At 35.5% G+C, this 21,065-nt stretch overlaps 2 protein-coding genes across 4 annotated transcripts in view; one reads left to right on the top strand and one right to left on the bottom strand.

Moving 5' to 3' along the window:
• The window catches only part of LOC6042082 (fibrillin-1), an 86,944-nt gene that overhangs the window by 63,194 nt on the left and 2,685 nt on the right, over positions 1-21,065 (bottom strand). For 2 of the 3 annotated variants that reach the window (XM_038251638.1, XM_038251637.1), the window contains exons 2-8: positions 9,287-9,534; positions 9,107-9,227; positions 8,879-9,039; positions 8,532-8,815; positions 2,966-3,559; positions 2,781-2,906; positions 586-2,726 (exon numbers count right to left, since the gene is read on the bottom strand). In XM_038251638.1, the coding sequence (XP_038107566.1) occupies positions 625-2,726; positions 2,781-2,906; positions 2,966-3,559; positions 8,532-8,815; positions 8,879-9,039; positions 9,107-9,227; positions 9,287-9,534 (3,636 nt within the window). In that variant the 3' untranslated portion in view covers positions 586-624. The remainder of the gene's footprint in view (positions 1-585; positions 2,727-2,780; positions 2,907-2,965; positions 3,560-8,531; positions 8,816-8,878; positions 9,040-9,106; positions 9,228-9,286; positions 9,535-21,065) is intronic. The other variant, XM_038251639.1, reaches the window with a different exon arrangement.
• Positions 17,904-19,099, top strand: LOC6042083. Its single transcript, XM_038251651.1, has 3 exons — positions 17,904-18,093; positions 18,239-18,669; positions 18,727-19,099. Exons 1-3 carry the CDS (start codon positions 18,079-18,081, stop codon positions 19,085-19,087), a joined length of 807 nt encoding a protein of 268 aa, XP_038107579.1. The 5' UTR covers positions 17,904-18,078; the 3' UTR covers positions 19,088-19,099.

The raw sequence follows: 21,065 nt of genomic DNA, 5'->3' as shown, positions 1-21,065 counted from the left end.
TCAAATAAATTTTATTTTTATTGTTTTAAAATACTTTTTAAAATATATGTATATTTTTTCTATTTCATTTTTTTTTTAGATTGAATTATGAAGATTGGGAAATACGTCTATTCGAATATTTTTTTCTTTTGGTTTTTGTTATAATTATTTTTGTAATTTTTGTAATTTTTGTAATTTCTGTAATTTTTGTAATTTTTGTAATTTTTGTAATTTTTGTAATTTTTGTAATTTTTGTAATTTTTGTAATTTTTGTAATTTTTGTAATTTTTGTAATTTTTGTAATTTTTGTAATTTTTGTAATTTTTGTAATTTTTGTAATTTTTGTAATTTTTGTAATTTTTGTAATTTTTGTAATTTTGTAATTTTTGTAATTTTTGTAATTTTTGTAATTTTTGTAATTTTTGTGATTTTTGTAATTTTTGTAATTTTTGTAATTTTTGTAATTTTTGTAATTTTTGTAATTTTTGTAATTTTTGTAATGTTTGCTTCGTTGCCATGTTGGTAAAAAATTCTGACAGAATTATCAAAACGGCGTAAGCGTTAGAGTTACATTGAAGCGTTAGTACCCAATAAATCTTAACTCACCTTCGGTGGAATGACTCGGGTGAACAAAACTCCTTCCTCCTAATCGATGACCGTTTCGGTGGGAACCGGACTCTCCCTTTTCAGGTACGTACACACCCAGTAGGATGCAAACATGATGACTAACGCTGTCGAAGCCGCCACGATCGCTATCAACAGGTGCGTACCGTTGAACATCGACCAAAAGCCGGACTGTCGAGATTCATCTCGCTCCACCAGCACCGCTTGCGGTGCTTGCAGCTCGGCTAGCGTCGACTCTTCCGTCGTTGGTTCAGTTGCGGTGCAGGAACCTGCTCCGTCGATGTACGTCCGGACGAATCCTTCGTGACAAACGCAATGACCGGGACCGGCACACGTTCCATTCTCACAGTTTTCGCAGATGGGGATGCAGTCACCGTCTTCTTCGGAGAACTCATACCCGTCCTCACACTCGAAGGAGAATCGGCTTTGGATCTTCTCCAGCGGCTTGCTTTCCACGACCGTCTGGATCTCCTCCGATTCCACGGGATCTTCGCAAGCGTTATCCACCGTTAGCACTTGACCCTCCTCGCAAACGCACTCCCCGTCCTGACAAACGCCGTTCTTACAGTCCGGCACGCACATCTTCCTGCACATTCCATCCCACTCTTCTTCATAACCCTCCAGGCAGCGACAAACGTGCGGGGCGACACAAACCGCGTTCACGCAGGGCTCGTCACAAACGGGCTCACAACGCCCGTACCCATCGTCGGCGTACCCGTCGAAGCACTCGCAAATGTTTGGGGCTACGCAGGTTCCGTCGGTGCACGGGACATCGCAGACGGGTTCGCACACGATCACGCCCCGATCTCCGATCGCCCTTTGGTAGCCGTCGTCACACTCGCAGACGTTGTTGCCGAGGCAGGTTCCGTGGGCGCAGTTGACGTAGTCGCGGTCGCATTCGATTTGGAGTGGAAGCTCCTCTGATGACGCTGGGTTGCACTCGGGAACGATTGGTGGAGGGCAGGTTTGTTGTGGACAGGGTGGTTGGGTGGGGCATTCGCAGGGAGGGGTTTTCGTGGTCGTTGGAGGGGTTGGAGTTGTTGGGCAGGTTAGGGTTGGACATGGTGGTGGTGGTGGACAGGTATAGTTACAGGTTGGAGGTTCGAACGTTGGACATTCTACTTCCGGACAGGAGGTATCACACTCGCAAGAGGGGGCTAGTTCTACGTAAGGGGTTGTGCACTCCACTGTTACTGGTTCTGGAACTGGCAGACAGGTCATGATGCCCTCGCTGGAACAGCTTGTGTAGAAGCCTACGTGACAGCGGCAGAAGTTGTTACCAGCACAGACTCCGTTGCTACAGTTTACAACCAGTGGATCACAGAGAGGAATGCAAACGGGATTCTGCTCGAAGAAGTCCTCGTTCTCCGGAACGAATCCCTCGTTACACACGCAGTAATCGGGTTCAACGCAAGTACCAAACTCACAAGGAGGATCACAGATAGCTTCGCAGATGTCCAGATCGTTGAAACGGTAGCCGTCGTTGCACTCGCAAACGCCTGGAGCGACACAGTGTCCGTTGGAGCAACTACTCGTACACAATGGGACACATTCCGTAACTCCTTCGACTCCGATCTGAGGGTAATATCCGCTATTGCACTGACACTGATCGCTACCCACACAAACCCCGTTCGTACAGTTCACCACCGCTGGATTGCACACAGCTTCGCAGGATCCATCCTCCTTCGCTACGAATCCCTCCTTACAGACGCACATGTTCGGTGCAATGCACACTCCGTTGTTACATCCCGGCTCGCAAACCGGCTCACAGATGTAGTCATACTTCGCCGAAGATCGATACCCTTCCAAACACTCACAAACTCCCTCCCCAACGCAGAGTCCGTTCACGCAAAGCCTATCGCAAGGCTTCGGATCACACACCATCTTCCCTTCGCGAATCGCCAGCACGAATCCCTCGTCACACTCGCAAACGTTCGGCTGGGTACACCGTCCGTTAGTACAGTCTACCAAACTGTCATCGCAGATCGGCTCGCAAACGCTTGTGCTATTCTCCGCAAATCGGTATCCCGTAATGCACTGACAGACGTTCGGCTTAATGCAATACGCGTTAACGCACTTGCTCTTGCAGTACGGCGTACAGATCGACTTCTTTGAGTTGATCGCTGGAAGGAATCTCTGTGTTACTAAAAACTTCAAGTTGAGCTTATCAAACTTACCACTAGATGTCGCGAAATACCCTGGCAAGCACTCGCAGCGTTCCGGACCAACGCAAACTCCGTTCGAGCAGCCGTTGGTACACTTTGCCTCGCAGATGTTGCGACTGTTGTCCATTTTGACGTATCCTGTAACAAAGGCCATCAAGTTATCTCTAAATCTCCAACACATTCTCCCAACTCCATACCTTTATTACACTCGCAAACATCGGGCGCAACACACTTCGCATGGATGCACGGCTTCCCGCACTTGGGAACACACTTGAACCCATCCTTTCCGTCCAGCTGGTACCCCTCGTTACAGCGGCACCGATCCGCCCCACTGCAAACCCCATTCTCGCAGGGTTTCCTACAAAACACCTCGCAAACTCCGCTAACCTCATCTCTCCTGTACCCCTCGTTACACCGACAAATCCCCGGACCCTCACAAACCCCATTCACGCAACCCTCGGGACAGTACGGCTCGCAGCGCCCCTCAACCAATCGGTACAACTCGTCGCAGACGCAAACCCCCGGTGCAACGCACTCCCCGTTGACGCAATCGTCACAAACCGGAACGCACTCATCATCGACCCAGGTGAACCCGGCGTTGCACTCGCACACCTCTGGAGCGATGCAGCGGCCGTTGGTGCAGTTGGCGCTGCAGACGGGAAGGCACTCGTTTTGGGCGGTCAGCCGGAAGCCGTCGTCGCAGGTGCACGTGTTTGGGGCGATGCAACTGTGGCAGGATCCGGCGCAGACGGGTTCGCAGACGAAGGGGGATGATGGGGAGAGGGTGTAGCCTGGGGGGAAGCAAATTATAAAAAGTTGGTGAGAATCTCATTTAAAAAAAATAAAATTAACATGATTGATTCAACCCTTGCTGGTTAAAGTTCTTTACATTATTATGATATTTATTCTAAAATAATTCGTATCAGAGTTGCCAGATCTATGAATTTTACCAATCATCAAAAAGGTATGTGATATACTTTTCCATTGATCGGAATCCGAAAGTCATTTGCAAACTTACAACATCCAGCTTTCAAAAGATTCATAAAGTCTCAACATGTCCTGACAGTGTTGCCAGATAAGATAAGATAGCTAACAATTTCAGGAAAAAAAACATATTTCTCGTTTCTTGTGAAATTTGTAAATTTTCAGAGAATTCCCAAATTCATGCGAAACGTACATTTTCTTATTTTTTTGAAACCAATGTTTTGAAAATTTTGTAGAAAATTATGATATGAAAAAACTAATTTCTGAAGAATTCAAAACTTGTTTTAGGGGCAATATACCCTTTCTAATCAAACAACTATCTTCGTCATATGGAGAGTTAGATGGTGGATTAAAGCTCCAAAAATACTATTTAGGCTATAACCTTACCATCAACAGCACCGCCTCAAGTAAGCACGCAAATTTATGCCACTTACTGGCCAAAAAGATCAAATTTAATGCACTTTTGATCATAATTTCTATTTTGCGAGACCATTTCTCATCATTTTGGTGGCACACACATCCACACGCAAGATGAGAGGTTAACTGCTTAACCCTCTCCCGCCCATGGTTACTCCAGAGCACCAAAACTTTGAACTCAAATATCTCGGAACTGACAAAACTTTTCATTATGCTTTAAGTTGCAGGTGTTCATGTAGAATGTATACTAACATCTCCCCAAATTTTATCAAATTTGGTCAAGCAAAAGCAAGGTTACGGTACGAAATGTAAACAAAAATGGGCAAATTTTAGGGAAATAAATAAGACCTGTTTTCAAAAGCCCGTAAAAATTATTAAACACAAAATTTTATGAAACAAAAAATGTTTTGCTATCATTTGAACCTTGGACAAGAACCCCTGTGAATAACATTGTGAGTTTGGACCAATTTTGAGTGTTTTTCAACCTTTTTCATGTGGTGCACCAGAGCACCACCTAGGCATATGAGCAACTAAATAATTAGGAGCACTTTTTTCTAAATTACAGAAAAAGCTTATTTTTACCAAAACAAAAGTTTATAAACGTTTTGACTATGCATAAACAAGACAAAACATTGTTATTAGACCGATGGTTTTATTATTTTCCTTATTTTTCATGAAAATGGTTGTTTGTGAGTTTTGAATGAGCCAATCAAAGAAATCTGAAAATGCAGAGATTTTAGAATTTGTAATTCATACTTCAGAAATATGGTCTTACAAACAAGAATAAGTAGTTTTTAACACAATTCGAAGCATTTTCAAACAACTGAATCAATAGTTTTCAAGAAAACGAGATTTTGTGATTTTAAAAAAAAGTTGCTCATCTTCCTGATGGTGCTCTGGTGCACCACTTCAAATTCAACTTTTTTGCACCAATTCGATGTTTATGGGTTAAAGTAAAGTATTTCCTGCAATATTGTACCAAAATTTAGCTATTTACTATTTTTACGATAAGCAAACAGCTCTGGGCGTTAGAGGGTTAACGAAAGTAGCCATCAATAACTGTTCTCTTACGCTAACGATTTCAAACCGCTTAAGATATAAAATTGCTTCTACCGGCAACATGTTCTTTTGACTATTACTTAGTCACTCACTTGAAAAATAATCCCGAAAAATGTAAATAATTAGCAAGCACCATAAAAAAAACAAACGCGCCAAGTCGTTTGACGTTTCAATTTTGAATATCCATTCCAATCGAAGGCTGAAGAAAACCGAGTGAGGAGCGAAGGCAAATAAAGAACAAAGGGTGGCCACCAACACCACCAACATGCTGATGCAGCGCCTGTTAGAGTGAGCAAGTGCTGCCAGGAAACTTTCGCTATAAATGCTACTTTTCGTGAGTGTTCACTTAAAATTTCATCAATTTTGGCAGCACTAAGAAGACCCAAAAGAGCGCTGGAAGAGAAAAAGAACTAAGCTGAAAATAGAAAAATGGGCGTGGCCCAATGTACTCGCCTGATTAGAATGCATTTTTGAAATATATTTTTTAAATGCTTGTAAAAGAAATAACGTAACTTTTAATAAAAGTGAAAGTAAAAAGAAATGTTCACAAAAAGTTGCTCTACTCGTTGGTGTACTTGATTTTAGTGAATTTCAAGGAACAATCTAGATTATCCAGCACCATTCAAACACGACCGCTTATTAGGCTTAAAATGGGCATATTTCCGCTATCTCTAGCTTATTTTTTGGGCAACATAAATCAATTAAAATAAACCTTTATCTTTGGTGAGATTTTCCAGATTTTCCAATAAGTAGATTTAAAAAAATGCTTTGAATTTTTCAAAACTCTGTTTTTGCCTTCACCATACTGAGGAAGGGCTTCAAAATCACTCGAAAAATGAACTTCTTAGACTTAGATCTCGTAGACCCACCTTCACCTATACCTAACCACTCAGTATCAAATTCTGAACAAATGTCTGTGCATGTGTATGTCTGTAAGTCTGTGCACCGAAAAGTACCTACTTTAAAATTTAAGTTAAACGATCAATTTTGGCCTAAGAGAGTAGTTTTTGTAGATTTTTTGAAAGGTTTTTGAAAGACCTACCCAATGAGCACAAATTATTGAAAATCTGACAACTATTTCAAAAGTTATGAGTACTTAAGTGTTGATTTAGTTCTTTTTGGAGGCTGGATATCAGATATTTCGAAAAGCATGATCCGGAGATCGATCATGCAACCCGTCATTAGTTGGATAGTTGAAAGACCTTTTAAATGAGCCAAAAACATCGAAGATCTGATAACTCTATCAAAAGTTATGAGCACTTAAGTGCCTTTTGTACACTTTTTGGACGCCGGATCTCAGATAGTTTGATTAAAATGATGGCCGGGTCTATTATGTGACCTGTCGTTAGGTAGATAGTTGAAAGATCATTAAAATGACCCTGAAACATTGCAGATCTGATAACCCTATCAGTAATTATGAGCACCTAAGTAAAGAAATTAAAAATTGCTGTTCTGGAAAAAATAATTTTGTAAATACAACCTTAAATATGTACTATATGAATGTGAGAAAGGCATCAACCACCTTATTGTGGATTAGGAAAGGTTTTTTTTTTTTATAAATATCACAAAATTAAAAGTGTTCTTGAAAAGTAATTAACTGCTCAAAGAACACAAGCACAAGCGTTCCAAATATTGCAAAACTTTGAGTGATTACTGAGGCATGTTTATGATTGTGGAGCATAAATTCATTTAACTTTACCCATTGATACAATTTTTTTTCAACAGAAAATGCAAAACATATAAAAAAATCAAGCTGTTTGATTTTTTTAACAGGCTGTGAATTTTATTACAAATAATATTTAGAAACAGTATCAGAAAATAAAACAAATTTTTAAGGGATTTCCTGAGAAATTAATGAAAAAATCCCAAAAATTTCCCAGTTTACCAGGTCACAATTGTAAAAATCTGGTCAAGTTCTTATAAAAAGTATCAAAATTCATGTGCTTGACATTAATGTTGTAAAACCAAACGTGCAATAAATCTTGTATTGGGTGTTTAGCTCCATCACTTTAAACAAAAAAAATATCAAAGTTATCAAAATAGTAAGTGAAGATTTTGTCAAAATCTGAAACAGGTTTAATCCTTGTTCTGGCCACCACTTAGGCCGATGCAAATATTTAAAAAAGTTTTTGTTCCTCGGCCCTGGCCGAGGTCAAGGGGGGGGGGCAAAAAAAAAAAAAAAATTAAATAACAAGCCATAGTCTTCACATTTAAATGAAAAAAAGTGTTTTAAAATGCATTTTACACTAGTTCAGTTGTATTGCAATCATTAGTTTTCAAAAAATCTAAGATCTGAGAAAAACAAAAATTGTATCGAAAAAAAAGATTTTGCATCGAAAATTTTCAAAAAACCTTAAGATTTTTTAATAAACCCAAATATGCTAAAAATGATTTTAAACGCAGGAAAATGTATTTTAATTTGATTTCAGCTGGTTGCACTTGAATTTTCATTGAAATTGTGAAGTTTATTGTAAAAATATTTTTTTTGCCCCCTGATTTTTCGGGCCAATTTTTAGGGGGTGACAAAAACTTAAAAATATTTGTACCAGCCTTATGAGAAAAATGAAAACTTAAACAAGCTGCTGATATTTTTTTTAATGGAAAACGAATTTTTTTAGACAACAACAAAATTTCCAGTAAAAAATAAACGTAAATAAAAATACACCCTAAAATGGAGCTAAATTTTTCGAAATCAGTGACAAAAAGAGTAATGAAAAATTCAAATACCAAATAATTAAACACTTCAAATAACTTGAGTAAAAAATATTTAAAGAGAAATTTTGTACGCAAACCAAAATTAAAGCTGGAGAATGATTACATAGAATTTTCTAGGAGTAGATAAAAATACAGTGGACTCTCTGGCTGTCGATCTTCTCGATATCAATATTGCTCTAGCTGTCAATATGTTTTTCAGTCCCTCCAAATACATTACTTTGATTTTTCGTTCTATAATTTGCTACCTCCCGCTCTCGACGGTGCCAAATAGAAGGAGATGGTCCGATTTGTATGAAAACTGGGATTCACAGCTAGCATGTTTGCCATTTGCTGCTCATATTCGGGTAATAGCTCATATTTTTCATCATGATCTATATCATATATTGTGTCAAAAAGGTAAAAAATTGGGTTTTAAAAATGGATCTAACTAATCATTAATTCTTCTATCATAAAAACCTTTCTAGAAATACCGATTTTTTGTAATTTTCATTGTTTATACATATTATTAAACCTTGATGAAAATTCTAAGTTTTCATAGGATAACCCCAGAAATTAGATTTTGCATATTAACAACCCCACTGAACTCACCTGCCTCACACCGGCACACATTCGGCTGCACACACTGCCCATTCTGGCACGGCTCATCACACTGCGCCACACATCTCATATCACCACCTCCCGCGACCTCTTCCGGCGCATAACCCTCGTGACACCGGCACTCGTTCTCCTCGCACCATCCCAGCTGACACTCTCGATCGCACACCTCGGCACACTTCCCGTTCGCGTTGCGCTCAAATCCCTCCTCGCAGACGCACGTGTTCGGTGCCACACAGCGGCCATTTTCACACCCGGACTCACAAACCGGCTCACAACTGGAAGAGGGTTACGGGTTAGTATCATACTTCGATTTTTGAGGTTAGGTTTTTGATATTCACAGATATTCGTTCACTTTGCTGTATCCCTCGTAGCAGGTGCAAACTTCCGGCGCTGTGCACTCTCCAAAAACGCACTTCCGGGTGCAGGTTGGCAAGCAGTCACTTCCAGACCGGTGATAACCCTCGCAGCAGACCTGCTTCTGACGGGTTTCGTACTCCAACTGCAAGGAGATTCTCGAAATTACTCTATCACGATTTCACGAAATTTTCACATGATTTTGAACTCACAGCACATGTTAGCTTATCAACGGTCACCGCCAAGGGGATACTGTGCTCTCCGAACATACAGTAGTAACTACACGTGGTATATTCCACTCCTTTGGTTTTATTCTGAACTAACTTTGGCACTCTAGAATAGTAAAGGGATAAATCAGCAAATCTTCAAGCATCTTCCAGAACTTCACCAACTTTTCACTGTCGTAGCAGAACTTTCCCAGAACCACCGAACTCAACCCGCTTAAGGTCAGCACCAAAGCCACCGCAAACCGTTGAACATTCTTCATCACTAGAATCTTACATAACTCCAAACTCAACCGAAAATCCACTTGAAACCACCTCCTAAGAATCGCGTTAATCCAGCTCGAGCGCCGCTCGGGAACTGACTGACGATCCCCGGATTTCGATCCCCACTGGCACAGATCCGGAGGCCACCGCGTCTGGACAAACAGAACACAGCACGCTTATCACCAAACACCATTGAGAGTTATGAAATAATGCTCCCAAAAAAAAATGAATCGAACTCTTCTTTGGACGAGCGCGCGCGCAAATCAACCCGCGAGAACCACATTTTAGTTAATCACTTTTATTGCCTTTTTTCCGATTGAGACTTTAGACTTGGCCGGGGTTCTGAGGCAGCGATAAGTCCGGCGTGGGCAAAAAAACTCATTTAGTTAAGCACAAAGCGCGTAACGCGGTTTTGGTGTTCCCGAAAAAATAATGCGGCTCTGACAAATTGTAAACAGGCGATTGCCAGGGGTCACGTGAAATGAAGGAAAAAATCGACAAATGCGGTGATCCTTGGTGATTAGCTGCGGGACGAAAGATGCCGTTTGCAACGGAGTTTGGAGGTTTGAGCGAAAGGAAGTCACTGAGAAGACCGTTTAGCTGTACTTGTTTCACAATTTGACGAAATTAAACAAAAAATATTTTTAAAAGTTGTCGGGAAATTTTTGATTTTTGTTTGCCATTATAAATTGAAAATTCAATTCAAAAGAAATAAACAAGCTAAAAATAAAAAAAAAATATAATCATCAAATATAATCACGAAACTCAAAATGTTGCAGCATTTTTTTTTTCACAAAAATACATCCAAGGTTGTTAATCGATAAAATTATCGTCGAAAATATTATCGTCTCAAGATAACGATAATAGTTATCATTATCGTTATTTCGACAATTCTATCGGCAATATTCTTATAGCCAATAATGGACGATATTTTTTTTAAATCTTTCATAATTCAACCTAAATAAACCATACCATGTTGAATGTTTAATGCTTTCAATAAGAATATATATTTTTTTAAATACAGTAATTTTCGAAGTATATTATACTAGAGTCAGTCTCTCTATTTTACGAATGTACTTAAGTTTTTATAATTTGCAATAAAGTTATCAAACGAAGCTGGTTTGACTAGTGTTTGATACTCATGTTGAAAATTCTGCAAATTTATTTTTTTTCGAAAAAAATACGGTGTTTTGTGAACATATTAGTGCTCTTCAAAAAAAAACTACAAAAAGTGAAAAAGCATACAAAATTTTGCTTCGTTTCATACCCATATTGCCAATTTATAGATATTTGAGAACTTTTAAAAAAATACGGTATTTTGTGAACAATTTTGAGTATTTATACTTTGAAACTCACTACATATTTAAAAAATACATAAGTGAAAAATGAAAATTGTTAGATGTAAGAAAGATTTTATGAATGAGCTATCGATAAGATAATCACTGATAGAATTATCAAAAAAGCGAAATAGAAATAACACAGTTCCTACAAACAACTTATAGAAAGAGACTTATGTTTTATGTTTTATGTTTTATGTTTTATGTTTTATGTTTTATGTTTTATGTTTTATGTTTTATGTTTTATGTTTTATGTTTTATGTTTTATGTTTTATGTTTTATGTTTTATGTTTTATGTTTTATGTTTTATGTTTTATGTTTTATGTTTTATGTTTTATGTTTTATGTTTTATGTTTTATGTTTTATGTTTTATGTTTTATGTTTTATGTTTTATGTTTTATGTTTTATGTTTTATGTTTTATGTTTTATGTTTTATGTTTTATGTTTTATGTTTTATGTTTTATGTTTTATGTTTTATGTTTTATGTTTTATGTTTTATGTTTTATGTTTTATGTTTTATGTTTTATGTTTTATGTTTTATGTTTTATGTTTTATGTTTTATGTTTTATGTTTTATGTTTTATGTTTTATGTTTTATGTTTTATGTTTTATGTTTTATGTTTTATGTTTTATGTTTTATGTTTTATGTTTTATGTTTTATGTTTTATGTTTTATGTTTTATGTTTTATGTTTTATGTTTTATGTTTTATGTTTTATGTTTTATGTTTTATGTTTTATGTTTTATGTTTTATGTTTTATGTTTTATGTTTTATGTTTTATGTTTTATGTTTTATGTTTTATGTTTTATGTTTTATGTTTTATGTTTTATGTTTTATGTTTTATGTTTTATGTTTTATGTTTTATGTTTTATGTTTTATGTTTTATGTTTTATGTTTTATGTTTTATGTTTTATGTTTTATGTTTTATGTTTTATGTTTTATGTTTTATGTTTTATGTTTTATGTTTTATGTTTTATGTTTTATGTTTTATGTTCAATGTTTTATGTTTTTGCTTTTTGCTTTTTAAATTTTTAGTTTTTAGTTTTTAGTTTTTAGTTTTTAGTTTTTAGTTTTTAGTTTTTAGTTTTTAGTTTTTAGTTTTTAGTTTTTAGTTTTTAGTTTTCAGTTTTCAGTTTTTAGTTTTTAGTTTTTAGTTTTTAGTTTTTAGTTTTTAGTTTTTAGTTTTTAGTTTTTAGTTTTTAGTTTTTAGTTTTTAGTTTTTAGTTTTTAGTTTTTAGTTTTTAGTTTTTAGTTTTTAGTTTTAGTTTTTAGTTTTTAGTTTTTAGTTTTTAGTTTTTAGTTTTTAGTTTTTAGTTTTTAGTTTTTAGTTTTTAGTTTTTAGTTTTTAGTTTTTAGTTTTTAGTTTTTAGTTTTTAGTTTTTAGTTTTTAGTTTTTAGTTTTTAGTTTTTAGTTTTTAGTTTTTAGTTTTTAGTTTTTAGTTTTTAGTTTTTAGTTTTTAGTTTTTAGTTTTTAGTTTTTAGTTTTTAGTTTTTAGTTTTTAGTTTTTAGTTTTTAGTTTTTAGTTTTTAGTTTTTAGTTTTTAGTTTTTAGTTTTTAGTTTTTAGTTTTTAGTTTTTAGTTTTTAGTTTTTAGTTTTTAGTTTTTAGTTTTTAGTTTTTAGTTTTTAGTTTTTAGTTTTTAGTTTTTAGTTTTTAGTTTTTAGTTTTTAGTTTTTAGTTTTTAGTTTTAGTTTTTAGTTTTTAGTTTTTAGTTTTTAGTTTTTAGTTTTTAGTTTTTAGTTTTTAGTTTTTAGTTTTTAGTTTTTAGTTTTTAGTTTTAGTTTTTAGTTTTTAGTTTTTAGTTTTTAGTTTTTAGTTTTTAGTTTTTAGTTTTTAGTTTTTAGTTTTTAGTTTTTAGTTTTTAGTTTTTAGTTTTTAGTTTTTAGTTTTTAGTTTTTAGTTTTTAGTTTTTAGTTTTTAGTTTTTAGTTTTAGTTTTTAGTTTTTAGTTTTTAGTTTTTAGTTTTTAGTTTTTAGTTTTTAGTTTTAGTTTTTAGTTTTTAGTTTTTAGTTTTTAGTTTTTAGTTTTTAGTTTTTAGTTTTTAGTTTTTAGTTTTTAGTTTTTAGTTTTTAGTTTTTAGTTTTTAGTTTTTAGTTTTTAGTTTTTAGTTTTTAGTTTTTAGTTTTTAGTTTTTAGTTTTTAGTTCCCGGGCAGAAAGTTACATCTTCCTGGAAACTTGTCATGTTCGCAAAAACACAAACATGTCAAGTACCTGTTAACTTCCAGTTAAGAGTTAATCAAACATAAACGCGAACATAATTTACTCTACGCATATCAAAAAATTATCAACTTAAGTTCGTGTTGGAAACTTCAAATTATCATGCTATGGTGCGGAAAAATATCATCCATAAACATAAAATTATCCCGACCAGTTCATTTTTTCCTGAAAGATATGGGGCGAAAAATATCATACAAAAACATAAACGTATCATAACAAGTTGTGATGTTTCCAGATATTTTTTCTGTAATAATTTGGTTGCTTTAGAAAGCGTAATACACAGTAAGAAGATATAAGTTTCATATAGACTGTTTTTCAATTGTATTTTAATAAAACAAATAAATTTAATGATATAATGTGATTTTCTAGTAAAATTTATTTTTATTGAATAAGCCTAAAATTAAAAACTATAGCAAACAATCTGCTGGAAGACATAAAATAATGACAATCTAAATTTTTAAAAATATTTGTATACAGTCATCCCTCATATTAGGAACAGTTCACAGATCGGCCAATATTCAAAAAATCATAGAAAATCGATAACTGAACCTTCATTTGAAAGCTGTTTTTGCGATCTTTCGAATGCTGTATCGAACAACTGCAAATTTTATCGTTTTATATCAAGTTTTTGAAGAAAAACTTCGACCCTTGAAATCTACAAATTCGGAACACTTTTTTCTAACGATGTAAACAATCTTTTTTATCGCTCCAGGGGTACATATTTTTATAAAAATAATGACTTCACATTCTGAAACCAATAAAAACTCATGCTTAGTAATGTTTTATGAATGGTCTGCTAACTTTTTTTGTGAAAATATCAGTTAAATTCAGGTGTTCCACAATTGTGGGAGGCACAATAACATCCCACAATTATGGAACAGGCAATTTGGAAGCAGCGTTTTGCTGCTCTGAATAAAATAGTCTCGAAATGCAGTTTTTTTGTTTTAAAAGTACTGCTTATATTAATGAAATAGCAAAAGAATGTCCAAATAAAGGTCCTAAAAATAGTAGGGTACACAGAAAAGATGCATTTGGCATGCTTTTGACAAATTATCACAAAAGTGTTCCGAATATGTGGAATGACTGTATCATTTGCCGTATAATTCGAATTAATTCAAAGTTTAGTGTGAATAAGTAAGGCTGGTACAAATTTTATTTAAAGTTTTTGTCACTCCTCCCTTCGAAGTTTGCCCGAAAAATCAGGGGGCAACAAAAAATTACATCCAAAATTGCATACTACTAACAATATTAAAACAAATCAAACTTTTGTAAAGCCAAGTCAAAGAAAAAGCTTCGAAAATCTGTACAATTGAACTAAACAAATCAATAATGCACTAATTTATTTGCATTGGCCGCTGAAAATTTTCCTGAAATTCTAGCAAACCTATTTGAAAGTGTAGAAATTTGTAAATATTGTCAAGGCGGAAGCGTTACAACTGGGCAACGTGGCTCGGTCTTATACAAACATTTAAATTTATAAAATTCCCAAACAAAAAAATAAACAAAAATATGGTCTTTAAAGGAAAGAATCAAAAAATATATGCAATCCTTATCAATAAATAATTTATTTTCAGAATTTTATATCAATCTGTCAAAAGTCAATAATGTGTATTCAAAATCAGCATAAATAACAAAATGAAAAACTGAACTTTGCTAAACAAACATTGAAATGTTTGAAAGAATTTCTAAACTGAAGTGATAGGTTCACTTTGAAATAATAATTCTCGTACATACCTTGTTAATCCTCATCCAATCCATCCAGAGAGCATATGATTGCAGCACAATCCATTTTTGCAGCTGATTGGTCAAAGTAAACAAAATTCTAGAAGCCGAATGTCCAGAAAATGCCCGTTAGTAGATCTGTAAGAGAAAATAAAACACAAAGCATCAATTCTCAAACAAAATTTATGGAATAATTAAAAATTCAATAGTAAACAAAGAAAAAGAAAACAAGCAATACTTATCTGAGTTTTAAAAATCGTCGAAAAATATTTGTCGGTTGACTAGTAGTACCAACATATGTAGCCAATTCAGGTGGACTCATCTTCCTCCGTGAAACTGCTTGCGAGCCACACAATTTAATCATCTCCTCCGGAATCACAAGAGGAAGGTTCAGAAACGTAAACAATCACACGCACACTCGCGAAAACACACGGACCAAATACGGTTCCTCCACAAATCGCGATTCTGATGACACGACGACAAAAACCAAAACAAATCGAAACTGCTGTTTTCCTCCACCGAGAACTGTCAAATTCGCCAAAATCATTCCGACGTTGATCCGCGTCTTGATAGCATCTGCTGGAGGAGGAGGAGGATGACCAGCGACATGCAGGCAGGAGGATTTCGATTTTGCGAACTGCGGCTTTGTCATGCACGCGCTAACGTAACTTTTTCTTCTCCAACGAGCCACCAAAATATCAACTTTCACATAAATAACAACATTTCGCAAATCTCACATAAAATGACACCAACGAACGCACATTCCCACGGCCAAAATACGCACTTACAACCCGCGGCGATTCGCGGGCTGTTGTTAATCAGTGGAAAACTACTGCACCAAAAACGTAAACAAACCCTTGTCCCTTGTCCTGGCGAATCCGCCAAAATCCTTTCCTCGTTAATCCACAGCAGCATCTTGGGCAAGAGAATTACTTGTCAGGTGCAGCAGCTTGGCCGAAACTTTCCTTGCACCCGTCAACACGGAGTGAAACTTTTTCTTTGCCCCCCAGCCACAAAAACACAAACAATCACTTAAACACAACATATCACGGCTCCCGAACGCCACGGAACGGACGAACACACACTCCCTCGGCCACAGAACGTACTCATAACCCGCGGCGATTCGCGGACTACAATTTATCCGTGGAAAACTACTGCGCGAAAACGTAAACAAACCAGCCCGCCACGAACGCAAAAGCTGTCTGTCTGCCGATTGCCGATTCCTGTCACGACATGCCGCGCGCGTTGCGTGCGAGCATGAACGAAAGAAGAGAGAAAAGAGAGAGTGAGCGAGCGCGTGGGCTCATTTTTGCGCTTTGCGATGAAATTTTATATGCAGTAAAATACTTTTTAATGTGATTAGTTTAACTAGTGTATTTAAAGTAAATTAAAGTGGAAAAAGTCAATAAAAATGTCCAATAACAAAACTGCTATTTTAGCTAAGTCCGGCTTGAAAAAAATTTAACCTTGTAAATCATCTCATAATCCCGGGTTTTCAAAAATATTCTAAGTGTAGGAAAAGTGAAATTTTGTCGAGGAGTGAAAATTTTGCTAAGTCCAACAAAAACAAGATAAAACTAGAAAATATCATCTCATGATAAAGAGGTCGAATTTTTTTCTAAGTCCCAAAATAATTTGGCTTTCGAAATTCTGCTAAGTCCAGCAAAAACAAGATAAAACAAAATAATATCATCTCATGATAAAGATTTCGAATTTTTTTCTAAGTCCCAAAATAATATGGCTTTCGAAATTTTGCTAAGTCCAGTGAAAACATGATAAAACAAAATAATATCATCTCATGATATAGAGGTCAATTTTTTTCTAAGTCCCAAAATAATTCGGCTTTCGATTTTTTTCTAAGTCCGGTAATATCATGAGAAAATGAAAATTTATCAACTGATGATAAAAGGTCTACAAACATAGAAAGGAACATAGATTTCGGCGCGCATTTTAAGAGTTTTTGGAACAAATATCAAACATGCCATGGTATCAAAAACAACTCAAGTTATTTTTTTGTTCGTCCCATGATGCGACTTTCTGCCCGGGCTTTTAGTTTTTAGTTTTTAGTTTTTAGTTTTTAGTTTTTAGTTTTTAGTTTTTAGTTTTTAGTTTTTAGTTTTTAGTTTTTAGTTTTTAGTTTTTAGTTTTTAGTTTTTAGTTTTTAGTTTTTAGTTTTTAGTTTTTAGTTTTTAGTTTTTAGTTTTTAGTTTTTAGTTTTTAGTTTTTAGTTTTTAGTTTTTAGTTTTTAGTTTTTAGTTTTTAGTTTTTAGTTTTTAGTTTTTAGTTTTTAGTTTTTAGTTTTTAGTTTTTAGTTTTTAGTTTTTAGTTTTTAGTTTTTAGTTTTTAGTTTTTAGTTTTTAGTTTTTAGTTTTTAGTTTTTAGTTTTTAGTTTTTAGTTTTTAGTTTTTAGTTTTTTTCAGTTTTAGTATAAAATCTTCACAAATTTATCAATTTTTTTTTTTATACTACCATTCTCAAGTGAAATTTTTTTAATAAATCAACGAAACTAAAACATCAAACAGAAGCATATAAATGCTCAAGAAGACCTTCAAAACCACAATCAAATCCCTTAATTTTCGTTCGTTTCATTTTACTCACTGTAACGAGACTAATAAGTTGAACGGAATGTGGGCCATCATGTTCGGTTATCAGCCAAAAGTGCTAGAACAAAAAAGCCCTGGCAAAAAGAAGAAGAACCGTGAGTTTGTTGTTTTTTACATGCAAAATTATCATTTTTCTGATGTGTCATATATTTACGCTACACACCGGAAATAACTACGGCCATTAAAAAGTTTGCATTTTGTTGCTCGTTGAGGCAATGTATCTACGTCATTTTAAGGAAGATTTTTGATAATTTATAATTTATGTATTCAGGAATCAAGTATAGCAAAATAAATAACCAGGGACTGATGTAAGCTGTATCAGTATAGTCTGTTACAAAATATACTTTTCCATAATTTTGCTGCCGGCCAGCGGATATTGGACTGGACCACAGACATGCGTCGTGACGATGGTGTCTACGCTGGTTTGCCTGTGGAGACCGTCTTGAGTTGATAAACTTGACCGCCAGCGACTTGTTCTTTAAGTTCAGCTTCGAATGCCGTTTTAGCCGAAAGGTCAGTATTTTTGGAGAGACTCGACTTTCGCATTCTCGATTCCAATTGGAACGACAGAATCGCTCATTTTTGAAACCCGTCGAGTCGAGCAGTCATGCAGCAAGCTTGATTCCTATTAGATTTAACCCTGACTTTCTCTGTCAGCGTCTCGTTGTAAACAATAATAAAATTTGCTTCATACGTATGTATACTCTTGATACCGACTGAAGGGTTTACGCTTCAGACCGGGCTTAACGCGTAAACCTTTCCGGATATCCGAGAACAACTCCAAAATCTCATTGAACAAGCTGGAATCTAGTGGAACCATGGAAGCAATCGAGGTGAGTCTCAATCACAAACTGTAGCTGGCCATTTTCTTTTCTTCAAACGTAATTGGCTAAATTGGTTCAAATTGGTTGAGCTCACTGGCGGAGACACGCCTGAAAAATGTCTTCCGATAACTCAAAGCCCGTTTCCTTCGATCAGTACCACTTTTGGCTGCAAATCGAGAAGCTGGTCGGTCCCGTCCCGGAGAACATCAAGCTGCTGCTGCAGTTCTCGTGCTTCTGCAACTCTTCGATCGCCGACTTGGACGACGAGCTGATTGACCAGATCGAACAGGAAGCGCGCACCATTCCGACCGTGCTGCGAATCACGGCCAACGAGCGGCTCATGAAGCGGTTCTTCGGGGTGTACTTTCTGATGCCGAACGAGTTCCGGTTCCGTTCGGGCGAGCGTCGCATGATGAAGAACATTGCGCTGGCGGTGCGGCGGAAGGGCCTGGACAGCTTCATCCAATCGCTGCGGACCATCCAGCATCACACGGAGCCGCGGCCGGCCGTCAGTGTGCAGCTGCAGAACTGTGACCCGCAGAGCTTGCGGCAGATCCTGCGCGATAAGCTGCTGAACGCGATTGGGTGAGGGTTCGAGAAAGTTCAGGCTTGATTCTACTCAGAAAATTCTCACTCTTTCAGCAACAACCAGGCGGAAATCTCCCAGGACGTGCTGAAAATCATCCAGGACAACATGGAGATCCAGATCGTGACCGAGCAGGGCATCCCGGACGCGTACGTGTTCTGCCCTCTGTGCGGGGCAAAATCAAAGCTTTCGAAAGACCGAACGGGGAACATCATCGTGTCGAACTACACGCTGCACGTGCGCAAATATCACGGCATTGGACCGCTGAGTCACGGGGTGAAACGCAAGTCGGAAGAGTACGGAGCTGGGCCGGCGGAGTACCTTTCCGATGGACACCTAATGGAGCAGATTATCAAGGAGGAACCGGACACGAGTGGGTGCGAGCAGGGTGCGTCGAGTCATTACTATCCGATTTAGAAGGAAGGGAGATTCGATTAACACATTGTGAGACTGTCGAAAGTATTGTTTTTTGTGTAAAGGGTATTTTTGTGTACCTTAGTCTTAGTTTTTTTGTTTAACTCACTATAATCGCAATAAATGTAAGGCTTTTTAATTTTAAGTAAAATATTGCAATAAAAAATAATCGGAAATAATTATTTGGTTTTAATACTCCTCTTACGGGCAACACCCATAATTCAGAGTCGAGAGAATAGTTCCCTCAAAATTTATCGAGGGCTCAGAGCCAAAATCGAAAGCGAGCAATTTTTTAAATATTTAAGTCATTCGTTTTTTTTTTTTTGTATTTTTTTATCCAGCTGAAACTTTTGTGATGGCATCGGTACGCCCAAAAAAGCCTTTTTTCATCATTAGTTAGTCCAAATAATTTTCCATACAAAAATGATTTATGAAAATTCGAAAATCTGTATCTTTTGAAGGAATTTTTTGATCGATTTGGTGTCTTCGGCAAAGTTGAAGGTATGGATAAGGACTATACTGTAAAAAAAAGTCATTTTCTGATAAGTTTTAGGGGAAATAAAATGCCAACTTATCAGAAATTTCCAGAATGGGCAAAAAACCTTTGAGTTATGAATTTTTGAATCAATACTATATACAATACTCAATACTAATTTTCAAAAAAACGAAATATTGGTCGCAAACATTTATCAACTTCATATTTTGATGTAAAATCAAATTTGCAATCAAAAAATACTTTAGCGAAATTTTCATGTTATAGCCAATTTTTTTTAATCAAGACTAACATTTTAAAAGGGCATAATGTTGAAATTTCGACCTTTTGAAATGATAGTCTTTATTAAAAAATTGATTTATTTTTTCGAAAAGATCAGAAAATTTCACGAATGTTTTATATTTAAACATTAAAAAGGGTCTATCAACAAAGTTTAAAAAAGCAAAATATAGAAAATGTTCTAAGCTTTTCAAACATTTTTTTTTAAAGATTGGGCAAACATGGGCACTAATTTTAAAAGTGAATAACTGCAACTATTTTCAAAAAAAGTTACTTAAAATGGCTTTAACTTGAAAACGGTGCACTTTATCAAAATTTCACTTAAGTACTTTTTGATTGCAAATTTGATTTTACATCGAAAAATGAGGGTTGAAAAATTTTTGCGAACAGTATTTAGATTTTTTGGAAAAAAAAGTCTTGATTCCAAAATTCATGACTTGGTCAAAGAATTTTTGCCCATTCTGGAAATTTCTGAAAAGTTGGCATTTGATGTCCCCTAAAACATATCAGAAAAAAAATAAAAATTGTGTTTTTGCAAATCAAGTTTAAGTGACAAAAAGTGAAATTAAAAATCACCAAAAAAATTTTAACCGTGTATCATATATTTTAAGTGTAGTCCTTATCCATACCTACAACTTTGCCGAAGACACCAAATCGATCGAAAAATTTCTTCCAAAGATTTTCAAATTTTCATAAATCATTTTGGTATGGACACTGCCAAATTTGTTTGGAAAATTATATGGACAAACTAATGATCCAAAAAGCTTCTTTGGACATTCCGTAGGCAACAAAAAAGTTTCAGCCGGATTAAAAAAAAAAAACACAAAAATTTAAATTAAAGAAAAAAGACCGATTTCGTGGAGAATTGCTCAAGAATAATGCTAAAAACGCACACCATCAAAACAAATATGTCCATTCTTTAATTCATACAATAAATCTAAAACAAATGTCATGATAGCCGAGGCAGTTAAGTCATTGAGTTAGTTTGTCAAAGGTCACAGGTTCGATTCCCGTAGTCGACACTTTTAATTTTTGTTTTTTTTTTTTGACTCGCCCATCTCGAGCTGTTTTCTCTGTGTCCATAAATGGTAATACTATTATCTCGGCTCGAGGACATTATTCTCTCGGACAAGCGCAGCCCTCCAGCCCACCACCGAACCTAGGCAAACTGCGCACAGTGAAAACAAAACTATTTTTGTTTATTAATAA

Source organism: Culex quinquefasciatus, chromosome 2 (genome assembly GCF_015732765.1).
Source record: "Culex quinquefasciatus strain JHB chromosome 2, VPISU_Cqui_1.0_pri_paternal, whole genome shotgun sequence".
Classification (NCBI taxonomy): domain Eukaryota; kingdom Metazoa; phylum Arthropoda; class Insecta; order Diptera; family Culicidae; genus Culex; species Culex quinquefasciatus.
The sequence above is the reverse complement of the archived record's forward strand: the minus strand, read 5'-3'. Positions and strand labels throughout refer to the sequence as shown.

What these genes read in the sequence shown, in the direction of transcription:
- LOC6042083 (XM_038251651.1), top strand. An exon ending in AAGCTGCTGAACGCGATTGG is followed by an intron (nt 18,670 to 18,726) that starts GTGAGGGTTCGA and finishes TCACTCTTTCAG; the next exon opens with CAACAACCAGGCGGAAATCT.